We start from the raw sequence: 17,152 nt of genomic DNA, 5'->3' as shown, positions 1-17,152 counted from the left end.
CCGCACATGGACATCCTGCACAGGGACATGTGGTTATGGGGGTCCATCAGGGTTATGGGGTCATGTGGTTATGGGGGTCCATCAAGATCATGGGAGTAACCAGGGTCATGGTGTTATGGGGTTCCATCAGGGCCATGTGGTTATGGGGGTCCATCAGGGTCATGGGGTTATGGAGGTCGATCAAGGCTATGGGGTCATGCAGGTCAATCAGGGTCATGAGGGTCCATCAAGGTCATGGTGGGTCAGCAGGATCATGGGGTTATGGAGTTCCATCAGGGTCATGGGGTTATGGAGGTCCATCAAGGTTATGTGGTTATGGGGGTCAATCTGGGTCATGGGGGTCCATCAAGGTCCTCGGGGTCCATCAAGGTCATGGGGTTATGGGGTTCCATCAAGGCCATGTGGTTATGGGGGTCCATCAAGGCCATGTGGTTATGGAGGTCCATCAAGGTTATGGGGTTATGGAGGTCCATCACGGTCATGTGGTTATGGGGTTCTGTTGTAGGAAGGAGACCAGGACACCAGATGGTTCATCACAGGTCCAGTTTATTGAAGAAAGCATCAAACACTTATACAGCAAATAATAAGCTCATGAATATTCTGTAAGCCAAGCAATCTATTGGTTAAACTATACCATGAACTCTTCCTCATTCCTTAGGGGTTACATCTGTCTTTTCTCATGTCCCTTTCATTTTTTGTTATCCTACTACAGCTAGGCCCAAGGACACGCTATCTCACAGGTGCAGGACTTGGAATTAACCACGGCTTTGTACTTTTCCAATCTCCAGCCTCCTAAATTTCCCAACACTTCCCCTGTTTTTATTTTTTATGAAAAGCAAAATTCTATGGGCTAACTGTGTCACACTCTTTGCAACACAAAAACAGGCAATTCTAACAACTAAACAGTATTTCAAACAGTATTCTCAGCTAGCAAGGTTTCTCTCTTACAAGGGATCTAAGCCAGGGAAACAAAACAAAAAGGCTGTCACTATTTATAGGATATGCTATACAACAGATACAAAAAGAATTCTATGTGCTACAAGGCTCAAACCAAACTCAGGTGTGCTAATACAACTTACAAAAATAAGCTAAAGGAGTAACATGTGCGCAGGTTTCACCCGTGTCAACTGTCTGGTCAGTTTGCTTTCTATTCTCAAACAGCAGATATACTTCAAACAGGAATGGCTCTACTTACAAATGCTTCTGATTGTCCTTTTTTAACTAGAGTTTCTCTGATGTTCACAACAACACTTCGCACACAAGTCATAAAAATAAACGCCTATCATAAAAGTATAGATCTATCTAACATCACTTAAACTAATAGTACCTAGACATAAAATGCTTAAACTTAAAATATTTTAACTTAATAGAACTTAACATTACTTAAACTTATCTTTACTTAAACTTAACAGATTTTTAAATCAACAGAACTTACATGTAAAATCACTTAAATCTAACAAAACTTTAACAAAACTTAACTGACTTTAAATTCTACATAACTTAAACCTAATATAATTTAAACAGAATCTAGGTTTATTTAAAATTAATAACACTTAAACTTAACAGGAGATAAATTTAACAAAACTCAACCTTAACAGTATTTAACATTTAATGGCACTTAATAGATAATTTAACTTAAACTAAGCAACGGATAATACTTATTATAGAAATAAAATATCGCATTTACTATAACTTACTTACAGGCCTGATTCTAAAATACTAAACTAAAACAAGTTTCTTCACGTATTTGCTGCAGCATTTTTATACTTAAATGCACTCAAACATAAAATGTTTTTTTTAAAGGTATACCTGTGGAAAAATTCTTTTAAATTCAGTGCTTGCTTTTACTTTCATCACATCTAAACAAAGTTTAAAAAATACAAAAACCACACTCATTACATCTTACTTCTACAACCACTTTAACACATTTTTAACATTTTTAAATTTTTTCAAAATATAATTTCAGAGTTTAATGTTCTACTGACTGAGTTAGTTGGGCTTCTGATATTTAAAGTCTCTTTTACAGTCTCTGCTAGGAAAAATAAAAAATCCTTTTGACATAGGTGAAAAACGTCTTGACCGTAATGGTCCTCAGTGTCGTTTGTTTATTATCACTGGCTTCTTACTTGCAGTAGGAATCTTTCTTTTGTTGACAAGAGTTACATTTATTATGCTGTTAGGTCTCACACTAAAGCTTTTGCCGGCTGCAGGGCAGAGGGAGAGCGCTCCCGCTGGAAGAAGCGCTCCGGTCCTGCGGCGCTTGTGTCGGAGGGGGCGAACCCCCCGTGGCTGCAGCGCAGCATTTCAGGTGGCCGCTCGCCGCAGCTGCTCCCCATGGCAAAGCGCCCATGCCGAGTTCGGAGCAGCACAGCCTCGCAGGCGTCCCGAGCCGCAGCTGCTGCTGTGCACTCAGAGACATGCTGAAGTGTATTGTATATCACCCGCCATGGCTTGCTCGGTTTCTTTGCTGACTTATCATCTTCTAACACTGCTTCCCACAGTATATCCCCAGATTTTCTCCATTCCGAAAGTTCATGTGGGTTAAGGAAAGTTTCTTCAGCGTATCCGTAGGCTAATAACAAATCTATCCCCTTTACCCCTCGCCATTCTAGATACGCGGCGGATAACTTATATGTTTCTTGCCTTTTCATACCTCTTTCGTGAGCGCTCTTGCAGCTTTCCAGGCTTCCGGCAGCACATATGGCTCAGGTCACCGATGTGAACCCCAAGGGTGCTTCAAAATTCTGGCACCGATGATTTAAAATATAATACGTTGTTGTCATTTACAGAATACACCCTGTGGGAAGAGGGATGGAAGTGTTTATTATGCTAATAGCAATGAGTACGCTAATAATGAGGCAAGGGCGGAATTGACAATCAACCATCTAGCTGGAGAAGGACAACACAGCCTACCAGATGATCAAGCAGCAGGTATCCCCAGAGAAGTATTGGATGATATCAAAGAGATGGCTTTGAAAGCTTTAATCCAGGTATTGGATGGTAGCACCCCCAATTTGGACTAGCTTGGGTGGCTGCAGCTAAAGCTTTAGGACAATCAGACCATCTTGGGTGCCTGTTAAGTAAGCAAACCAATGCTACTCCCTCACACTGAGTGGCCTGCTCTCAGACATAGAGACCATCAGACATGCCACCTTGCAGAACAGCGATAGAGTTTTAACTCTGGGCACAGGGGCATGGCTGTGTAGACTCTGAGGGCATGTGTTCCATGAACCTCTCCAGCCACAGCGAGTCAATCCACAAGAGCATTCAAGTACTGAATAAAGAGTTCAAGAAGCTCCAAGTGGAAAACAAAGACTGGTTCAATAAACTCTTCCAATCCAAGGGATAAAAGGGTTGGATGATGTCTATCTACAACAGGACATTTAATTTTCCTAGTTGTTGTTGTATTGTAATTGTCTCATGTTTGTTTAGATGCTTTTAGAAAGTCTTACAAAATTCTTTCAGTTTTGTCTTTGTTGTAAAATAGAAAGAGGGAAGATACCCAACACAGGCTCCTCATGGACTCCTTAGAGGAGAGAACTGGAGGTCAGGATGGCACAAAAACCTCTCAGAGACTCAGTGAGGAAAGGAAAATCCTTAAAAGTACCTAAAAGTATTCTTAAATCCATTAAGTACCTTAAAAACCTTGAGTATCTCAAAGTATTAATGAGCCCTGCTAAGTTTCAGTACAAAGCTCTCCAGGGACTCGTTAAAGCAGATAATTGGGGCCATGATTGCACAAGCCTCTCACAGAGTCTGTATCAAAAGGGAAACATCAAGTACTTTGAAAAAACTGAAGTACCCTGAAGCATAAATGAGCCCCACTGAGTGTTGTTACTGACAAAGCCTCTCCAGGGACTAATTACAGCAGTAATTGGAGGCCATGATTGCACAAACCTTTCAGAGACTCCAAGGCAAAACCCAAAGTCCTTTGAAAAACCTGCACAGAGGCTTCTGGCACAGAGGCAGCTCCTGGCAAGGGCAGCGCTGCAGAGAGACAGCTCTGCCCAGGAGCAGCTCCTGTGCACAGCCCAGCAGGGCTGGGGCACTGCCTGCAGCCACCCCGGGCACAGCGGCACACAGGGGTTAAACTCAGCCTGGGCTGGGAGCACAGAGCAGAGCTCACTCAGGGCTCACTAGAGCAGAAATCATCGCAGGTTTGAAACAGTCATTCCCTGGCTTTGGGAAGAGAAGTTGCAGTTCCTGCCAGGATCTCCTGGAGCTGGCACATCCCACAGTTTTGAGGACCTTTCAGGAGGACTCTCAGAGCTGCTCCAGGGCAGGGCTGTGGCCCCAGGGCAGGGCTGGCTTTCCAGGCTGCCCCAGCCCAGGCACAGCCCAAGGCAGCTCCTGTTGCCAGGCTCTGCTGCAGGGCTGAGCAGCCGGGGCTGCAGCCAGGGGTGCCCAGGGCTGTCCTGCAGAGCAGGGTCCTGCAGCCCAGGGCGCTGTGCTGGGGCAGGGACTCTCTGCTGCCTGCCAGGGACAGCTCTCAGCCGGCCCTGGCAGCTGCTCCCAGCGCTGGAGAGAAGCTGTGGGGGGAAGGAGCCACCCTGAGCAGGGCAGGGGCTGCTGCTGAGAGGGGCTCGGTGGGGCAGGGCTGCTGCCAGCTCCAGATCAGCCTGGACACAGCTCCGGAGGACACTTCCCAAAGAAGGTAAGCCAGGGATTGCTGGAAAGGTCAGGAGCTTTCCTGAGAGTGTTTTCAATTTCCTACTTAGAGAAAGATGGGAATGTTGGGGTGGTGACAAAAAGTTTTTTGTATTTTTTACATTTTTATATATTCATAGCTCTCTAAATTACTATTATATAGTTACAATTCTATAATCCTTACTTAACTGTACTAAACTCTTAACTGTATTAAACCACTATTATATTCTTATATAGCTTTAATCCTGAATTAAATCTAGTATGTTTCCTTATCTTTCTCTTAATAACCTGACTGTCTAAATATATCCCTAAAATGCTGTATAGTCCTATTCTTTTATATAGTCCGGAAATACTATATAGTCTTCTTGGAACTGGACATATAGGAGCATTTAGGGTTTTGAGAATGAGCAGAATATGAGCAGTCATTATAAAAAGTGAAGGCAAAGAAGCCTTTGGACCTACTCCAATGGGTTGACCCAGGGATGTGTAACTAGGGAAACTGAATCTCCTTTTGGATGCTCCTGTTAAATATCCTAATTATCAACCTTAATAAATTGTTGAAATCAGGAGGTGGGTGTGCCCTTTCCCACTGGGACACCTGGAAGCTTCCAATAAGTGTCTGGTTTTTACTTTACTTTACTGTTCTAACACTGCTGCAAGGGTTTTGTTTTTTTTTTTTCTCTTTGGATTATAGACAACAGGGGGATGAGAGAAGCAGAACAGGAATTGTAATCCCAGAATCACAGAACATTCTGAGTTGAAAGTCACACACAGGATCATCAAAGGAATGTTTGAACATTTACACAGACTCCAGAACTGTGACTTAAGCTGGTCAGTATCTCTGCTGGGAGCCTCCCAAATGGCCCTCAGCCACTCCTCAGCCCTGGACAGCAGCAGCATCACCTCTGCAGGGCCCAGCAGGGCTCTCCTGAGCTGCCCTTGCCCAGCTGCACACAGAGCCTGCCCCAGCCAGGGCCCTGCACACAGGCAGGCTTCTGTAGGGCCCTGGCCAGGGCACACAGGCTGGGATGGGCTCTGTGAGCGCTGGCAGGGACAAGGCTCCTCTCAGGAGGGAATGTCCAGGCCCAGGGAGATGCTCAGGGAAGGAGAGGGGGCTGAAGAGAGCAGAGCTGGGGGCAGGATGAGGGCACTGTTGGTGTGTGGGAGGTGCCGGGCACAGGTGGGCATGGGAACACTGTCCTGAGTGCCCAGCTGTCTCTGCCCTGCCCTCTCAGGCACAGCACCACAACATCTTCTCTTGATTCTGCCCTGCCCTGATATTGTCACTGTTATCTGCTGCTCTCAGGGAGGCTCTGGCATTTGCAGCAGCTTAGTCAGGCATTGCCCTTAGAATTCCTGCCAGGCAGGGGTGTGTCCATGGGAATGGGGTGTCCAAGCTTCCCTGGCACCTGTGGGGCTGTGGGCAAAGCAGTCCATGGGAAAGGGGAATGAGCTGAGCCCCCTCCCTGAGATCCCATCATGGGCACAGCCGGGGATCTCCTTGCTGTGCCCTTCCAAGCTCTGAGCTGCCCTCCTGGGTGCAAATCTGTGCCAGAGCCTCTGGGAGTTCCCTGAATGTCCCACAGGGAAGGGCAGAGCTGCCACAGCTGAGGAAATGCTGTTGGGTTTGCCAAGGGAGCCATGAGTGTCCTTGGCACAAAGAGGTGCTGAGACCTTGCCTAGAGACCTTTAGGGAGGGTGAGACATTCAGGGATCCCTCTGCTCTGGGCAGTATCTGGTTTATCCCAGGCTGACCCCAGAGTGTGACTGTGCTCTGATTGCAGCCTAAGGTGCAAAGCCAGAGCAGCTGGGAACAAGCCCATCCAGCCCCTCACCTTCCCTGAGCCACAGGGAATCCTTTGCCTCTCTCATCTCTAAGTGGCAAACTCTGAGTGCAGCAGGAATGCTTGGGATTTCTGACCTCAGAGAGCTAGGAATGATGTGTGGGTAGGAAAACAATTCCTTAAACCAGCTCCTGCTATCCATGCCCTAAAAAACTTGGAATGCAGATGCTATTGAGCCTGTCTGCATTAGAAGCAATTCCTCTGTCAAATCCTGAATATCCAGCCTTGTCCCTCTGCCACATGGCCACAAACTCAGGGCAGTAGGGCAGGGATGGCTCCTTGAGGGCCCCCATGCACAGGCCCGGCGTCTCCTGGCACACTCAGCCAGCAAAACTGGAGCTCAGGCAGGGACCCAGGTGAAGGTTTTCCAGAGCAGGAACAAGGGTCTGTGAGTCCCAGTGGGACAGGCTATAGGGAATGGCCCAGGTTTGGCTCAGAGCAGCTTCTCCTGACTATTACAGGGTCCTGAGTGGGTCACTGGGGGTGAGAGAAAGACGAAAATCTTGTTTCTTGATCAGAAGGCTGGACTTATTGATATATAATATATAATACATTATGACTATACTAAATAGAATAAAGAGAGAAGTTGCAGAGGCTCCTAGCTAAGAATAGAAAGAAAGAATCTATAACAAAGTTGTGTCCAGGGACTCGGTCCCTAACTTGCACTTGTGATTGGCCCTTAATTAAGAACATGGGAACAACAACCAATCACCAATCAAAATAGGTGCATCCTATTGCATGCCACAGCAGCTGATAACAATTGTTTACATTCTCTTCTGACGCCTCTGCCTTCCAGAAGACGCAGAAATCTGAAAGAAAGGATTTCTGTGAAAAAAATGTCTGCGACACCTGACTTGTCACTGTCCTTTCTCCATGAAAAGGTCCCCATGTTCAGCCCCAGCAAATGTCCAACAGCAGCTCCATCAGCCACTTCCTCCTGCTGGCATTGGCAGACACGCGGCAGCTGCAGCTCCTGCACTTCTGCCTCTTGCTGGGCATCTCCCTGGCTGCCCTCCTGGGCAACGGCCTCATCATCAGCGCCGTAGCCTGCGGCCACCACCTGCACACGCCCATGTTCTTCTTCCTGCTCAACCTGGCCCTCACTGACCTGGGCTCCATCTGCACCACTGTCCCCAAAGCCATGCACAATTCCCTCTGGGACACCAGGGACATCTCCTACACGGGATGTGCTGCTCAGCTCTTTTTCTTTATGTTCTTCATGTCAGCAGAGTATTTCCTCCTGACCATCATGTGCTACGACCGCTATGTGTCCATCTGCAAACCCCTGCACTACGGGACCCTCCTGGGCAGCAGAGCTTGTGCCCACATGGCAGCAGCTGCCTGGGCCAGTGCCTTTCTCTATGCTCTCGTGCACACAGCCAATACATTTTCCCTACCCCTGTGCCATGGCAATGCCGTGGGCCAGTTCTTCTGTGAAATCCCCCAGATCCTCAAGCTCTCCTGCTCCAAATCCTACCTCAGGGAACTTGAGATCATTGCAGTTAGTGTCTGTTTGGTATTTGGCTGTTTTGTGTTTATTGTTGTTACCTATGTACAGATTTTCAGGGCTGTGCTGAGGATCCCCTCTGAGCAGGGAAGACACAAAGCCTTTTCCACCTGCCTCCCTCACTTGGCTGTGGTTTCCTTGTTTGTCAGCACTTCAGCATTTGCTTACCTGAAGCCCCCCTCCATGTCCTCCCCATCCCTGGATCTGGCCCTGTCAGTTCTGTACTCGGTGGTGCCTCCAGCCCTGAACCCCCTCATCTACAGCCTGAGGAACAAGGAGCTCAAGACTGACATGTGGAGACTGATGACTGGATAGTTACAGAAACATTAAACTGTGGGTCAATTTCTGCAAATCACTTGTAATAAAACGCATTTTTGATACTTCTTGTTGGTTTCATTTGGGAGATCTGTTTTCTTTGTTTTAATTTTTTCATATTGTCAACAAAGTAAAGCCATTCCTTGTGCCATTTCTCATTTTGTTTCTCCCCACTTTCCCTGTAGCCACAGACTCTGTCAATGAGGGGCTGCGCTCTTGGTAGCTTTAAATGAACTAAAAAATCTCCCAGCAAAGATTTCTGCAGAGATGCCCTTTTGTTGCCTTCTCTGGAGCTGCAGCAGCAATGTCTGTGTGCACAGCTGGGGGCAGATCAGTGCTGGCACTGGTGTTGCCAGTGCTGCTGCCGTGGCCCTGCCCCGCTGCCCTGGTAGCCCTGGTGTTGCTGCAGGGCCTGAGTGCTCTCGGGGCCAGGCACAGCCCTGGGGGTGGCAGTGCCGGGGGCTGCAGCAGGGACAGGCCAAGTAATATAATTAATTCGTAATATAAATAATTTGTAATATAAAAAATCTTTGATAGTTCTTTTGGCTTTGCTCTTTTTTCCCCCTGTGTTTTAGTTTTTCAATATTGTCCATAATATAAAACCATTGTTTCTGCCATTTCTCATTTTGTTTTTCTCCACCTTCCCTGGAGCCACTGACTGTGTCAATAGGAGCTGTGCTGTGGGTGGCTTTAATAGAACTAAAGGATGTCCCAGCAGAGTTTTCTGTAGAGATGCCCTTTTGTTGCCTTCTCTGGAGCTGCAGCAGCAATGTCTGTGTGCAGAGCTGGGGACAGATCAGCACTGAGTACAGCAGCCCTGCTCCTGCATGCCACACCATTCCTGATCCAGGCCAGGAGCCATTGGCCTTCTTGCCCACCTGGGCACACTGCTGGCTCATGTCCAGCCTGCTGTCCATCAGTCCCTGCAGGTCCCTTTCTGCCTGGCTGCTCTCCAGCCACTCTGTCCCCAGCCTGTAGCACTGCAGGGGTTGTGGCCAAATTGCAGGACCCGGCACTGGGACTTGTTTAACCTCACCTTGTTGGATCCAGCCTCTCCAGGGCCCTGTGCAGAGCCTTCCTGCCCTCCAGCAGATCAACACTCACATCCAGTTTGGTGTCATCTGAAAAGTCATCTGTCCTTGGTTCCATGCGGCCCCTCAGTGTCACAATGGCCTCTTGGTTACACATGGCCCTGCACTGTCACACTGGTCTCCTTGGTTCCATAAGGCCCCAAAATTTGGCAGTTGACCCCTTGGTTCTGTGGGACTTCACAGTGTCATAATGTGCTCGTTGGTGCTGCAGTTCCACCTCATTGGTGCTGCAGTGGGCCCTTGTTTCCACAAGGCCACATAGTGTCACAACATTCTTCCAGATTCCTTGAGGCCCCATCGTGTCACAGTGGCCCATTGGTTACACAGGATCCGGCAGTGTCACAATGTCCCCTTGTTCTACTGGGCCCTGGAGTCTCCCAATGGTCTCCTTCGTTTTGCAGTGCCAAAATGGTGAAACCCCTTGGTTACACAAGGCCCTGCAGTGTCACAATGGTCTCTGTGGTTCCACAAGGACCAAGAGTGTCACGATGCACTCCCTGGGTCCATTTGGCTCCAAAGCATCACAGTGGACCCCTAGTTCTATGGGGCTGCACAGTGTCACCATGGTCTTCTTAGTTCCATGAGGCCCTGCAGTGTCACAATGGCCCCAGAGTGTCCCAATCATCACAGAATGACAGAATCAAATAGGCTGGAAAAGACCTTTGAGATGATCAAGCCCAACCAATACCCTAATACTGCCTTGTCACCCAGATCATGGCACTAAGTGCCACTGGAGAGGGACAGTGACTCTGCCACCTCCCCCCCCGGCCAGCCCATTCCAATGCCCACTCACCCTTTCTGTGAAGAACTTCTTCCTATTGTTCAGCCTGAACCTCGCCTGGTGCAGCTTAAGGCTGTGTCTTCTTGTCCTGCACTCCAGCAGATCCACACTCACACCCAACTTGGTGCCATCTGCAATTTGTGAATGGTGGACTCGATCCCCTCAGCCAGATCATCAGTGAAGATATTAAACAGGACGGGGCCCAACACAGATCCCTGGGGGACACCACCAGTGCCTGGACACCAGCTGGGTGCAGCACCATCCCCACCACTCTCTGGGCCCAGCCTCCAGCCAGCTCTTAAATCTCTCAGCAAGGAGAGAACCTGCCCAAGCCATGGGCTGCAGCTTTTCCAGGCAATTCGGTGGCTCATGGTTTTAAAGGCTTTGAAGTCCAGTATCCACAGACTGTCCTGCATCCACAGGTGAGTCACCAGGTCATAAAAGGAGACCAGGTTGGTCAGGCAGGACCTGCCACCCCTAAATCCACGCTGGCTGGCTCTGACCCCCTGGCCATCCCATGGGTGCTCTGTGATGGCACTCAGGCTGATCTGTTCCATAACCTTGCTGGGCACCCAGGTCAGGCTGACAGGCCTGGAGTTCCCCAGCTCCTCCTTCCAGCCCTTCTTGGGGATGGGCTCACACTGGCACCTCCAGTCCTCTGGGCCCTCCCTGCTGAGCCAACACTGATGGTAAATGATGGAGAGCAGCTTGGGGAGATCATCCACAGCTCCCTCATCCCCCTGGGATGGATCCCATCTGATCCCACACACCTGTGAGCATCTGAGTGGCTCAGCAGGTCACCAGCTGCTTCCTCCTGGATTACAGGGGAGCTGTTCTGCTCCCTGTGCCCATTTACCAGCTCAGGAGAGCACTTGTCCTGAGAACAGCCTGTCCTAATATTGAAAATTGAAACAAACAAGGTGTTAAGTAGCTCAGCTTTTCTTTCTCTTTAGTTTCTATATTCTCCACTACATCCAATAAGGAATAGACATTCCCTTATCTCTCCTTTTGCTATACACATTTTATAAAAAGTTTTTTTTTTTAAGTTTTTTACAGAAGTGGCCAGGTTAAGTTCTGATTGAGCTTCACGTATCTAATTTTCTTTTGGATAACATAATGACATCCTTAAACACTTCCTGAGTTGCTGGTCCTTTTTTACACTGGAGTTCCCACAAAATCTGAATGGGCTGACAAGTCAGTCATTTTCCTCACTAGATCATCTTTTGCCTCACTGGCATAGGCTGCTCCTTCCTCTTAGGGTTACTTTCTTGAAATGTGTCTATCATTCCTGGACCCCTTTGTTGTTAAGGGCTATTTGCCTTTAAAGAATCAGGACCTGATTTGATACTCCCCAAATCTGCATCCTAAACAGGCCAATGTCTGCCCTTCCTAATTCCAGTGCAGAAGTTTTGTTGCTGCCCCTCCTTATTTCACAGAAGATCACAGAGTGGGCTATGACATCACAGAATGGGGTATATGAGGTCATAGAACAGCTATGACATCACAAACTGCCTCTGTGATATCACAGAGCAGGCTGTGATATCACAGGTTAGAGGTATGACATCACAGAGCAAACTGAGACATCACAGAGCAGGCTGTGACATCCCAGAGGGACTGTGTGACATCCCAGCAGGACTGTGTCAGGTCACTGGGTTGGTCACTCCGCCCCGGCTCCCCCTCACAGTTTCTCCCAACAAGTCCAATGCTGTTCATGCCCAGCAGGGTCCCTGTCCCCCGGGATCCCCCCGGGCCACCTGGAGCCACAGCCTCCACCAAAGGATGTTCCACAGGATCCACCCCAGAGCCTGACATGGGGACAAGGGGCCAGGGCTGTGTGACCAGGACATCAAGACAGGGATTATCCAGGTCACTGTGGCCTGGATTGGGTTGCCCATGGCAGGAAAGATGTCTGGCAGCTGGAGCAGGGTCTGGGAAGGGCCTCCAAGGTGGGGCTGGAGCCCTTGGGCTGTGAGCAGAGGCTGAGGGAGATGGGCTGGTCCAGCCTGGAGCAGGGAATGTGGGATCTCAGCACCTCAGGTTGGAGGTGCAGAGTGGCCGAGACCACCCTTGGGGGTCTCGGGAGTCCTGGAATGTTGCTAGAAGTGTCTGGTGGCTGGACTTTGATCCTACACAGGAGACGACACCTGTATGAGGATGGGAGGATTTCACTGGGGTGAATGGTGAAGGGATAAGTTAATTAGAGTGTAAAACACCGGGTTTAGGATTTCTGTACAGAGGGGTCTAAAGAAGTAAGATGGAGGAATTGGGGCGTGTCCTGTCCTTCTTCTTCTTCTTGGCCTCCATCTTCTGTGGTGATGGTGGCACTTTGGGATTGGTTATTACTAGAAGTGCACCGGTTAATAAGGGTAGAAAGTATTGGGGAAAAATTATAAATATTGTATACGTAACTTCGGGTATAAAGATAAGTGACTGCCCCTGGGGCTCTCAGTGTGCTCATGGCTGGCTTGCTGTGCAGACCTCTGTTGGGCTGAAAGAAAATCTTTTAGATAAACAATTAATAAACACCGAGACCGAGAAAAGATCAGAAGTCTCTCCTCGTCCTTTGAAGCGCCAGGCTGTCCAAGGCCACCCTGGGCCTTTCCAGGCCACCTAAACAGGCCGAGAAACCGACAGGGAAGGCTGAGGGGCTCCTCATGCCAGCCTGGCAGTGCCAGCGAGGAGGGGATGGAGAACACAGAGCCAGGCTCTTCACCAGGGGCTGGTGGGAGACAAAAGCCAATGGGTGGAAGGGGAAAGAGGGGAGATCAGCCAGGGCATGAGCAGATGAAATGAGTCAGGCTGGTTTCAGCATTTCCTCAACACCAAGAGCAGCCTGACCTCCCTTCTCCATCCACCACTGACCACTTTGCAAATCAGGAATTGTTGGATCTGTTTTGCCCCTACTCCAGGATGAGCATCCTGATACAAGAACTGAATTGTGTTTATATCTATCATAAAACCATGTTTGTTTGAAAGTAGTTTTAGTATGGAAATCACCTGTGGATGGCAGAATCATCAGAGACTGTTGGAATGTTGCACATTGCTCAGGGAAGAGCTGTGATTGTTATTAAAATGTATCCTGTTCAACTATGGTCTGTTGGCCATGAAGAGAAACTTTCTGTGCCTCTGAGTCTCACCAGTTCCTGACCCCCAAAGGACACAAACCTGATGAGTTTTGGCTCCCACCCAAGTGGTGGCACTTGGACCTCCCTCCATAGCCAGAGCAGAGCTCCCTTGTTCCAGAAAGTCCCTGGCAATGCGGGGATGAAGGAAACAGGACAGGCTGTGGGGATCAGAGGCAGGGTAGAGACAGGGAGAAGAATGACTTTTGCATTTGATGGAGCTGTGCCTTCCCTTGGCTTTGTTGGCTGGCAAGAAATGAACATCCCTCTGTGTCTCGGGCAGCTCCTTCTCCAAGGAAAGCAGGTGGGAGTTGGAGCCAAGGAGCTGAAAGCTGCAGGTGCAGCCTGGGCTGGAGGGAGCTCAGATTTGCACAAGGCTGCTCTGAGTGCCAGGGCTTGGATGGGGGAAATGGTGGGGTGGGTGTAGGGACAGAGTCTGACTGATTTTCAGCCATGAAGGGTCTTGATTTTCATATCTACTCAAACTGCATGAGGGGGTACTTGGATTCAGTGTCAATTGGAGATTGCACATATCAATAATTTGACAGGAAAAAAAAACCTAAACAGGATATAAAAAATCTCTTCTCGCTGTCTTTTTAAATATCTTGGATTCACTTTGAATACACTACTGAGATCTACCTAACCACAAATGATTTGAAAATTAAAATCAAATTATCCCCAGAGGCTTGGTTTGTTAAAGTGTTCAGAATGTTAATGAGCCCTGGGACACTGAATTCCTGCACTCAAGAGCTGAAGGCTGAACAAGCCTCTGGAGCAGGAAAATTCAGCAGCAGCCTCCAAGTTGGTGAGGATGTCAGCAGCCCCCACTGAGGCCATCCCTGCCCAGAGACCGTGGGGGAATGGGCAGACAAGGAGAGTGTCCCTGGGGCTGGGGCAGCACAACTCAGAGGCAGCAGCGGCTCCAGCTGGGAAATGGAGTGTGGAATGTGGCTGGGAAAGCCCTGCCTGGGCTGGGCCAAGCAGGACAGACAAGCCCTGACTCTCATCCCCCAAACAATTCTTTCAACAAGACATTTAAAAGGAATTACAATTGTTTGTGTCCTCTGAGTTTTATGTGCTGGACAAATAACAACAAGAGACTCTAAAAAGTTCAAAAGAACAAAACAGCCTTTACTGGGAACTTTAGAAAATCCGGGAAACTTTGGCAAAAAGTTTAATACGTTATTCAATCAACAAAAAACACAGCTCAAAGCATTACCTTGTGCCATTCAAATTCACAAACTCTAAGCCTGTTCAATTTTAAGTTACTCAAAATTTGCAAGAGGACATATATAGAAGAAGTAGACACAGAAAGAGAGACAGACAAAAAAGATACAGAGAAGCACACACACAGCTACCAATTCCCAGTTTCCAGCAGTGCTCAGATGGAAATTCCAAAGGGATGTAGGGTCAAGATGTGTACTTGCCCTCTGGTTAGCCTTCAATACCCCTTGGTCTTCCTGGTCCCTTCCTCCAGGTGGGACTTGGGCTCATTTGGTCCCTCAGGAGCTGGGCTGGGGCTGCAGAGGTGGCTGTGGAGCATTGCCTGTGCTGTGCCAGGGACTGGCAGCCACTGCTGGGCTGGGATAGAGGCTCTGGGGGAATTGGGGTGCCAGGGCAGGGCAGGGCTGGACCTGGCCCTTCCTTCCCAACACACAAAATTATTCTAGCCAACAATCTCTTGCAGTCTGTCACAACAGGCAATGTTGGAGGTAAAATCCCAATTCTGGGCATGGGCGCCTGACTAAGAAGGACAGTTCTTTTCCATAGGAAGGAAAGCATGGAGCCTCAGTGTTTCAGCAGCTGATAAGAAGAGACCCCCAACATTCAGTTGGACCAGTCAGGCAGTCAACAGGAGGCCAAACCAGCCAGACCCGTTCCATGTTCCCTTGCTTTTATGGGGCCTAACTGTCACAACAGTGCCTTGAATCCATGGGGTCCAACAGTGTAAAAATTGCCCCTTGATTACAAGAAGACCTGTGGTGTCACAATGGATCCTTGGTTCTATGGAGTCAGGCAGTGTCACAGTGGCCCCTACATTTCATAAAGCGCTGAAGTGTCCCAATGGTTTCCGTGGCTCCCCAGGCCCCACGATGTCATGTGACTCCTCTGTTCCATGAGCTCTGCAATGTCACAATGGACCTTTGGTTCCATGCAGCCCTGCTATGTCACAAAGATTTCTTAGTTTCATGAGGCCCCACAGTATCACAATGGTCCTCTTGGTTATGTGGGGACCCCCATGGTCACAATGGTCTCACTGGTTCCATGAGGCCTCATAGTGTCACAATGTTTTGCTTATTCCATGGTACCTCATATCATCACAATGGTCTCCATAATCCCATGAGTCCCATCAGTGTAACAATGATATTCTTGGCTCCATGGTGCCCCCCAGTGTCACAATGGCCCCTTGGTTCCGTGAGGCTCACAGTATCACAATGGACCTTTGGTCTGATGGGGCCTCTCAGTGTCACAATCATCCTTACATTCTATGGAGGCACACAGTGTCACTACAGTTCCCTTGGTTCCATGAGGCCCAGCAATGTCACAGTGCTCTCCACGATTCCATGAGACCCCAGAGTGTCACAATGGTCCCTTGGTTCCATGGGCCCTGTGCTGCTGCATTTCCCCCTGCCCTTCTCAGGCCGCCCTGCCAGCTGAGAAATGCTCCTTGGGCCTCGGCCTTGGTCAACAGCCCCTGGGCTCAGCTCCTCTGCAGCTCATCACAAACACTGTCTGCTCCAGGCACTGCTGCTGCCCAACCAGCTCCTGGTTCCTTTAGCAGCAGCCCTGGGAACTGCTTTTGTTCCCTCAGTGGCACAACATCCCTGTTCTCACACTGCCAAAGAAAGCTGTTGGTGCCAAGTGCGGCCAGGATGAACCATTGCTGGGACTGAAGCCCCTCTCTTGGGGCCCTGCAAACAGCGCTCCAAAAGGAGCCCTTGGAGCTCTCCTGGGCCAGCGACTCCCTCTGAGTGGGGCCTCTCCCAGCCGGGAACTCTCCCGTTTGCTGCACTCGGGTATCCTGAACAACCACAGAGCCTGGGCCGATCCCCCCACTCCTCCAGGCTCAACCCTTCACCCACTGGGGAGATGCCAAAGCATCAACCTGGAGCATTTTCTGCCCTCACGGGAATTTCTCCCAGGTGCCTTGCACTGACTCTTTGTGCCTGTGTGCACACAGGAGTGCCTGTGCTGGGGAAAGTGGCAGAAATGCTGCTCTCTGAGGGGTTGGAGTGCCTTGGATAGCTGAGTCACTCAGATATCCAGATATCAGTAAGTAAGTATAAGTCAGGAGGTGTAAACGAAGTTAAATGCTGCTAAGAGTTGCTCTTTTTCTAAGTTGTTACATTTAATTTATTAGCTAAGTTAAGGATTGTTAAGTGTAATTCCTCTGTTAAATTTCTAACTCATAGGTTTTAAGTTAGATTAAATAGTGTTAAGTGCTGTTCTTTTGCTAAACTGGGGAGTTGAAGGTACCAGTTAAAGTTAAGGTTTAAGTATAGTCCTGTTAGGTTTGACCTCTGTTAAGCTTTTGGCCCATATTCCTTTTATCTTTGCCCTCACTGTCCTTGTGTCTCACACATACCCAGGAAGAGTTCTTGCCTGATTTCTGGTTTGATTGCCTGGATTTGGTTTGGTTTTGTTGTTGCTTTGTTTCCTTGGTGTGCCTGAAGGGTCCAGTCAGGAGCAGAGTGACTCTTGCCAAGGAACTTTGTCCTGCTGTCCCTTAATATTAAATCTGGTTTTTGCTGCTCCCTTGCCGTGGATTTTTTCAGTGCTCTCAAGGCCTCGTTCATAACAGGGTGAAGGAGCCCTGGCCCAGGCTCTGGCCCTGGGGGACACGG

General features: G+C 48.8%; 2 protein-coding genes across 2 annotated transcripts in view; both read left to right on the top strand.

Moving 5' to 3' along the window:
- Positions 1 to 7,458: 7,458 nt before the first annotated feature.
- Positions 7,459 to 7,773, top strand: LOC134433958 (olfactory receptor 14I1-like; the record flags this gene model as incomplete). The annotated part of the gene is made up of 1 exon (XM_063182644.1): positions 7,459 to 7,773. A coding segment is annotated over one exon (315 nt), but the record flags the coding sequence as incomplete, so codon positions are not given.
- Positions 7,774 to 7,776: 3 nt separating this feature from the next.
- LOC134433863 (olfactory receptor 14J1-like) overlaps positions 7,777 to 17,152 on the top strand; it is a gene marked incomplete at its 5' end in the record, with an annotated part of 51,869 nt that continues 42,493 nt past the window's right edge. The window contains one exon of the mRNA XM_063182564.1: positions 7,777 to 8,238. Coding sequence (XP_063038634.1) covers positions 7,777 to 8,238 — 462 coding nt within the window. The remainder of the gene's footprint in view (positions 8,239 to 17,152) is intronic.

The sequence above is a fragment of the Melospiza melodia genome, unplaced genomic scaffold (assembly GCF_035770615.1).
Source record: "Melospiza melodia melodia isolate bMelMel2 unplaced genomic scaffold, bMelMel2.pri scaffold_28, whole genome shotgun sequence".
Lineage (NCBI taxonomy): Eukaryota > Metazoa > Chordata > Aves > Passeriformes > Passerellidae > Melospiza > Melospiza melodia.
The sequence above is the reverse complement of the archived record's forward strand: the minus strand, read 5'-3'. Positions and strand labels throughout refer to the sequence as shown.